General features: G+C 32.9%; 1 protein-coding gene across 1 annotated transcript; it reads right to left on the bottom strand.

Annotated features, from left to right (window-relative positions):
• Positions 1-3060: 3060 nt before the first annotated feature.
• On the bottom strand, positions 3061-8513 carry LOC149423743 (uncharacterized). The gene is made up of 7 exons (XM_089632285.1): positions 8445-8513; positions 7307-7486; positions 6835-6983; positions 6592-6758; positions 6282-6410; positions 4605-4810; positions 3061-3324 (listed from the first exon to the last, which is right to left on the bottom strand). Exons 1-7 carry the CDS (start codon positions 8511-8513, stop codon positions 3061-3063), a joined length of 1164 nt encoding a protein of 387 aa, XP_089488411.1.
• Positions 8514-8794: the final 281 nt, after the last annotated feature.

The following is an 8794-nucleotide window of genomic DNA, read 5'->3' on the forward strand; positions in this document are numbered from 1 at the left end:
GTGAGAAAATGTCATCTCCAATTGTGAGGTTGAAGGTAGCGGGAGGGGAAGAGATGGGGAACAGGAAGGTGGGAGAGTACCTGGTTATTCGAACTGGTCAACAAATACGGCTAAAACTATTTCAAACAACGTTTCAATTTTGAATGGTGGTCTTTCACGGAGAGTGGCATCAATCTACCCAGAGTAATTTTCAGTTGAGTAATCTGTTTTTTTTTCATTGTAACCAAGAACTTTTTGTTAAAATTTTTTTATTAAAAATGTCTTCAGATTATTCGTATTCCTGTTAAAAATGTGAGTGCAGGCATTTAACGAATGAATTAACAGATTTCCTCATAAACTATCAGTAAAACACGAATGTGTTATGGAGCTGTCGGAACACGCGTTCATAAAAATTCTATTATTTTCGCATTTCGTCATTATATAATAACAGGATAAACGCAGCTGCGTGCACACGTGTATATTATTCCGATATATTATTAAGTACTAATATTTTATTATGAAATGGCCTGCTATCACCTGTTTAACGGGAATTTTATAAACGAGCAATAGATTTTTCTCCGTGTACGTTTCTGCGAGTCTGTTGTACCATGTGGTTATTTCTATTATGTGTATTGCTTGGCAGTGTAGGGACATTTTTATTTACTGTAACCAAATATTACTTAATTTCAATTACAGATTTCAGATGGTAACTGTGTTCCAAAGGGCATTTCACGCTTATCATAAATCTTATCTTAATTCTCAATATCTTATCTGAATGTATCATAATAATAACTGAAGTAAGAAATAAATGTAATTATTTTAACGCTAAGGCATTTATTGAATTCTATTAATTAATTTATTTATAAATAATAATCATGACCCTGTAAATATAGTAAAAACAAATCTTAGTGACTCAAAAATATTGGTTGGTGCTGAGGTATTCTAGGTACTTGATTTTTAACAAAACATAGTTTACATTAACTTGCATTATAAACCATTGTTTTAATTTTATGGTAGAGTGCTGATTTTTTGATAATAATAAATACAACGGAAACAATAAAAATGATAGCTACAAAACAAAAATAAATATTTTCAGGCAGATCTTTTTGATACATTTTACGTGCCATAGATATTATTATATCCATTTTGTACATATTTTTTTTAAACACAGGAACATAATTATTACAGGCGAGTTCCTATAAAAATATTAAATTGAGAAAAAAACGATCTGAAGGTGTTAACAGATTACTATTGTGATTGTATTATAATAATCTTGGATAGTTGATGACTATTTATTTATAATAACAACATTTTAAATCTCATCATGAATCGCTCGTTTTTAGAGTCTGATCGGAAAGTTACATTATTTGTCACCAAAATACCGCGTATCAAACTTATCAAGCTTATCTATGAATTTTTTTTGTATAATCTTTGGTGGCTTAGATCTTCGATGACAAAAATAATCAAAGAAATATACCTACCTGTACAAAAATAAAGCCAGTTTACTAATAATATCACATACTTGCATCAGTTGTTGCTGTGAATCCAAGTAAAGGTGTTAAAAAATTCAACAAATAAAATTCTGAACATTGGAGTAGAAATTTCAGGTACGAATTCAAAAGTAACGGAAAATTTTAGGAAAAAAATTATCAATTTACTCCTAAAATGATTGGGTGATTCGAGTGATATAACTATCAGGGAGTTGCTACACTTTTACTGAAGTAGCATTTTCTTCAGATAAATTAAAAGACAATTTATCAAAAGAGATACAATGAGAAGAATTAACAAATTAATTGGTTTCCTAATAAACTTTTAGTAAAATACGAATATCACGAGTCGGAACATGTGCTAATATTTCGTGCTGCCAAGGTCTGTTATCTATGTGAGGATATTGTGTCAGCGCTTTATTAGCAGCAGACACATACCTGGATGGATGACGAACCTCGTGTTGGCACTGTTGGTGGACTCTTTCGCTGCAGCAGCTGGTCCAGTTTCTTCACCACCTAGAATTCTTGCTGAAGAGTCTCCATCTTCTATCTTCATGTCACCTGTTCCTGTTCTTCATTTTACTTTACTTAACTTCACTTTATTTTGGTAATATTTATATATTTTTTAATACCTGCATCAACTGTAAAGCGTCCCTGAGGTGATAACTCACAAAAGCGACGCTATAAAAATTGTCCAATATTTATTTATTTATTTTATTCGTCAATGTATATTATCAAGGCATATGCAGGTGCATGAATACGTGGCCTTAAATTCCGGTTTTAACCGGATTACCAATAATTTGATTATTAATAAATTAGTAATACTAATTTTAAACCTCTTTAAAAAAATTATCAACCGGTCATAGAAATAAAAAAATAGTTATTTTAAATAACTCATTCACAAGTGCATCGTGCATTTACAATTTTTCGCGATACTCTTTTTATTATTACTCTTATATTCTTTTCCGCGTTCAGTAATCATTCGTGTTGAATCGACCATTTCCGGATATTCGATGCACTTGTAATCACCAATTAAAAATAATCTAGCGCCAAGTGTAAGTTCATTGTTTTTCCTTTCACTTCAAATCTACTCCGTCTCTGATGCATCCGTTTGTTTATCGTTTTTTTCGTTGGATGGTTTGTCGGTTGTGTCATTTGTATTGGAGAATCTGAAAGAAGAGATAATGTTATTTTGTTTATGTCATTGTTAAAATAGTCGTGTAGCGGAATAAAAATTTCGAATGTGCTTGACGTATGATATCTTCGTTCGGCATGGTCGGCTTCGTTCATTTTTGTAAATGAATAGAATGTAGTTGGTACTCGGAGAAAATGATTAAGAATCAATGAAATGGCATAGTATCACCATCAGCATTATTAGAACTTCGAGTATGGGATTAATAAATTAGCAATACTCATTTTTCTCTGTGTAATGTAGGACTGAGCGATTCCATTAATTGATTTTATTTTGTGTTATTTTTTTTAAATGAAAATAATTTCCCTCGGGGCCTATCTCATATTTGGAGATGCTCTGTGGAGGGTTTTTATTACTACCCAGCAAAGCTTGAACTGGTAGTTGAATTTTGAAAAAAAAATCTCACTGTTGTTGTCTTCTATACATCTTAAAAGCTTTCCGCCACATCCTTGAAGCCTTCAGCGCATTCTGAGAAGTCCTCTGAATAACCTCATCGGGGCAGGACTCCCAATGAGGTTCTTGTATAGCCCCCGTAACCCCAAATTCAAGGTCTACAAAAGGTGTGGATTCTATTGGTCTTTCTGGTAGAGGTTCATCTAGCATTTTCCTTGCACTATGTAGACTTTGGTGGTATTTTAATCCAGGAATATTATTGTCTTGTAAAATCTGTAAACAAAAAACATTTAAGTATCCATATTTTATTTATTTATTGCCATGGACTGTTAGAAACATAAACTATTATTTATTCACAGAAGAAGAAAGTAATATTGATAAATCTATATGAAACAGATCAAGACCCAGAAAAAAAGGTTACGGTCGCAACTGTCAATCGCACATAGTTCGCAATAGTTCAGTAGTCATTAAAATGCGACAGTAGTCGCAGAAGCATGATATAAGTGTACTTTTCTCTGCTTATGCATTGATAAATAAATGTTCATATTAATAAAACAAATAATGTGAGTTGGATCTTAAATTGTAATCTTAGTTAAATTGTTTTTACTTCCCACAAAAACATTAATCGCAAGCTAAAAAATTACATCACAGATTAGATTATATCTAATATGCATAACTGAAATCATTGATTTGATAGTCAAATTCAAATTCAAAAAAAATTATTGCACAGACATACAGAGTACAAAGGGTATAGCTTATAGGTACATCATATTCTTCCATCTAACCTCTAACCCAACAAATACACATTGTATTGCAAAACCCAACAATTACATGTTAACAAATATATGTAAATGAAAAAAAAATAAAACAGAGGTATTTGATTTATCTAAGGTATTCATTTAAAGTGTAGTGACATTTGTTTAAAAGATATATTTTTAGTGATGATTTAAATTTGAGTTGGTATGTCGGTTATTTGTTTGATACTATGTGGAAGGTTGTTATATACTTCAATGACCATGTAGAGTGGTCCTTTTTGAAATGTAGTTTTGTTTGTTTGAGGGATTAATAAGTTTTCTGTGAACCTTGTAGAGTGTTTATGTGTTGAGTTTTTTGTAGGAACTTTTCTAGAGATGATCGAACTAACAGGCATAAATCCACTATCTATAATATGTCCGTCACTGTCAAAAGTTTACGATTTGAAAAAATTGATATACATTAATCCAGGTGATCAGAGTTTGTAATTTTTCGTAGGCACCTCTTTTGGATGATAAAAACATCTTTGGCCTTTACTGAGTTTCCCCAAAAAACTATTCCGTATTTTATCATTGAGTATACGTATCAATAGTATGCGGTAATTACTGACTCGATATTTAAGATATTTTTAAGGGCGCTAGAACAAAAGAAAAGCTACTGATGTTTGCTCAAGTGATACATGTTCTTTCCAGTTTATATTTGCATCTAGTTGTATTTCCAGCAGAAAACTATTAATTATTCATTTAAAAAATAACCAAGATGTTGTTGAAAACATTATAAATAGTTTTCTATTAAATTACCTCCATGCTAATTCTTGTTTCTTCATTTTCAGGAATCAATGATTCATTCCTAGTATTTTCAGTTTCGGAGGTCAGGGTCGTATTATCAGTGGTCCTCAACCTGCGGGCCACGCACCTCGCCCTAGCCAAGGCTCTACCTATGTTGCCACAAACAACTACCCCTGAAGTCAGCAGGCTAGGGGTTGCGTCGAGAGTTACTTCGGGACCTAAGACAAAAGAGGAAAAATAATTGGAGCTTAAGTTTTGATATCATGTAATGTGTTATGGATGGGAGTTATTGTTATTATATTGGCGTAATTGATTTTTCCATATTATACGGCAATACAATAAAAATGATAAAGGCTTGAGTAGAAAAAATTTTTCTGCTACCTGCTACCAGAGAAAGTTCATAGTGACGGGCTTATGGAATAGAGTTAAATGTTAGATGATTTTACGAATAATCGATAATGTAAAAAAATGTAACTAATGCGCATTGGCCCCCAAATATTTCGAATTGCCCCTAGTAGGGCGTGCGCCCAGTGTTGACAATCACTGGAGTAAAGAAAATATATCTAAAATAAAATTATCAGTATAATTTAACTTTAAATTTATAAGTATAAAAATATACTTAAGCATATATATTTTTTTGTTAACTGTTTCGGGGGGCGACCCCACAGTACACCCTTCGCGACCAAATGGAATCGTGACCCCTAGCTTGGGAACCCGTGTACTAGATGATGAATGTGTACTTACTAGAGCGAGGCTGTGCACTTCGTGGTCGAGTTGATGAAGATGGACGGCCACTAGATGAGTGATGTGAAGGCACCCCATTAACTGTTTCCGGCCTTTTGCATTGCGCACTTCTCTCCGGGGTTCTTGAGTTTTGGTGTCCTCCGTATACATTTTCTTTTGGGGCCTTTAAATAATGCAACATTAACTATTTGATTTTGGGTAAAAAGGTTTAAACATATTTTTTAATCAATTTTTTTTCCGTATTTACAAATGTTTTAACAACACTTTTTTTAATACTTAATAACCTGCGATGTTCCAAGTACGCAATCTGTACCATGTATTCTAATTAAAATTAATATTAAGTTTTACTAGGTATTGTTTAAATTAATTTAAAGAATAAAATATCAAGTAATCTTTATCTACTACATTGATAACAATACTCATGAGACATTAACAGAACTTGATGACTTCATCATCACTATTCAATCTAATCTTTCATTTATTTAAACCACATAAATTTGTTGTTGAACTACATCACTATTTTAATTGATGTAAAGATGCTTAAATTTTAAGACAGAAGGATTTTTAACTGACTTTGTATTTCTACACAAATTTCATTTGATATCCCACAATTGCTTGCATTGATAAGCTTTCGGATTCTAATACATAATACGGTCTAATAATAATAAGTCGGAATTTATTTCAGCACAAAAATTCTGGGACTAACTACCATATGTTTGTATTCATCTCTGCGCAGAATAATTATTTAATAATTTAAAAAAATATAAAATGTTGTCACTTAGACAATTCAGTTTTGTATAATAACTATGAATAATTTATAATTACTATTCAGATTTAAAACCTCCCAAAAAGGGCGTTAGTAAATAAATAAATATTATGTGTATTATCATACCTCTTGAATAACTGGTGAATCTTCTGATGCATATTTGTTTGACGGTGAAGAACAATCCATGCAATTGGAATTATCAGAATGATCAGGAGTTTTAACATAATCATCAGAATTGGGTTCCGTCATACTGCTAAGATCGAAAGAACAGGAAATGCTCTCAGATTCAGATTCTCGGTCGTCAACGTCTGGAAGTGAGATGAAATATAAAAGGTCTTGCATACTTAACTAACTCTCAAAGCAATGAACCACTTAAATTTAGCGCTGTGAGTTAGAGGTAATAGATTTTCCACAACCGAAACTCCTCCTAAGAATTTTCTTTTTAAATCAACAAAGATAATATTATTTTTATGACTAAAGTTGTCTTACCATCACGAATTGATTTTCCATCAACATGTCGAAGGTTAGGAAGAGTATCAATTATCCATGAAAGATAATCAGCTTCTTGTGATAAAGGTGTATCAATCAGGCTAAGTCTGGTTAAACATGGACACAGCGAAAGCATCCCCATGTTTCTTCTGCAGTTGATTGGGTTTCTTAAACAGTTTGCAAATTGTTAGACTAATGCACATTTAAAAAAATAGGCTCCCAAACTAAAATGCTTTCTCTCACCCATCTAAATTAATGGTTTTGATATTTTCCAATGCTGTACACGGTCCGACATTCTCTATATGATTGTCCATAGCGTGCAATTCCTGAAGACTTGTTAGGCCAAATGTACCATCAAGGCTTGTCAGTCCACATCTTGCCACATGTAATACCTGAAACTATTTTCAATTGGTGAGAATTCTAAAATGAAGAGATTCATTAACTACACATAAAATAAACACAGAACAAAGGTAGCCAAAACTATTATCACATGCTCCACACTAAAATGGAGCTATGTAGGACATGTTGTAAGTCTGAAAGATGACTATTGTAATTATTCCAATACTTTTGGATGCGGACCTCGGCTGAAAAAAGAAACACAAGCTTCAAATGATGGAAAGATATAGGGATATCTATTAATAAAACTAGGCGCCAGAAGGCTTATAAAGAAGAAAATATTAAACCCTTCTGTTTAATTCATAAAAAAGTATACAACCTTGAGGTATTTCAGTGTGGTGCCTATTTCTCTCAGAGAAGTAAGACCGCTTCCGTCAAGTATTAGGATCCTTATTCGAGGACAATATGATCCAAGACGGCTAAGTGATATAGATGATGCTACAACTCGCAACCGGACTTCTCTGAGAAGGTGCACATCCTTTTCACCACTGGATTGATGCTGTAAAAAGAACATTAGTTTACCAAAACCTTCTGCATTAATTCACGGAGTATATCCATTGGGTTATTTATTCATAATCACTTTGTAACATTTTTAGTTGCTGAGCATGACATGAACTCTTATGGTGATGGTAAAACATGCACGGAAGATATTATGATTAACATGAGAATATCGTGTATATTGAACATGGTATTATATCAGTTTAATTTATACTATTTACAACAAATCGTTCATTAAATTGAAGGTAAACTAACCTTGTTTTTCTACCAAATGTTAATATGTGCATCTTTGGTTATACGGCACACATCTAACCTAAAGTCCAATTCTTTCCACACTTTGGTTAACAAGTCCGAAGTAATGGAAGCAATAGCCTATTCAATTCTATGTCTCAACCCTGGCAAATAATTAAGTAGCGGCGGAACGTAGACACGATCTTTTATAAAGCCCCAAAAGATAAAATTGCACGAAGTTATGTCGGGTGAATGTGGAGGCCGGCGAAAAAGACATATTCTCGGCCATTACGACCAATTCAATGGCCATGGACTTCGGCGTTCAACCACTCTCATACAAAGAGATTCCAATAGGGAGGGGCTCTATTCTGTTGTCAAATAAAGTTTACAGGTTCACCCTCTACTGATTGGGAAAAGAGTCATTCTTTGAACATATCCAGATAAACCACCCTTGCTACGCTTCAACGAAAAAAATGGTCCGTACACTTGACGTCGGGACACAGCGCTGAAAACGTTTAATTTTGGGGAATCTCTTTGGTGTTATACAAGTTCATGAGGGAGTTCTGACCCCAAGATTACGGGTATTTACCTTCCCACTTATATGAAAAGTTGGCTCATCACTGAACACAACTAGGTTAGTTTACCTTCAATTTGATGTATGATTTGTTGTAAATAGTCTAAATTAAACTGAAATAATATATATTTTTATTAATTATAATAATATTCACCAATACATCCAGTAGAGTCTGCTCTCTTGGAAATGAAATCCTTTGGTATCCTGGAAGTCTTTCAGACATATCATCGCCGCTCTCAATTTCAGGAAATTCAATGGAGTGCTCGGTTAGTAATCTATTACAAATAATATGTTAATATCTAATTTCTCTCTATATTAACATCTATATACTATTAATATCTATTGTCTCTCAAGTAATAAAAATATTTTAGCAACACTTTCGGTATGACCTGTTTAAAAAGAAAATGATCCAACGTTTTTCTTCCGAAGGCTTTTTGATTCGGGATAGTTACCCATCAGTCTTGTGGAATAGCGTCTAAATTCAGATAAAAAAGGGTATATTAT

Source organism: Hesperophylax consimilis, chromosome 5 (genome assembly GCF_061612785.1).
Source record: "Hesperophylax consimilis isolate HC1 chromosome 5, BYU_Hcon_1.0, whole genome shotgun sequence".
NCBI lineage: Eukaryota > Metazoa > Arthropoda > Insecta > Trichoptera > Limnephilidae > Hesperophylax > Hesperophylax consimilis.

Coding starts and splice junctions, on each gene's coding strand:
- LOC149423743 (XM_089632285.1), bottom strand. CDS start 8,513: ATGTCTGAAAGACTTCCAGGATACCAAAGGATTTCATTTCCAAGAGAG. Junction 7,487..8,444: donor AGACTCTACTGGATGTATTG/GTGAATATTATT, acceptor TTCTTTTTACAG/CATCAATCCAGTGGTGAAAA. Junction 6,411..6,591: donor TGGAAAATCAATTCGTGATG/GTAAGACAACTT, acceptor TCTCACTTCCAG/ACGTTGACGACCGAGAATCT.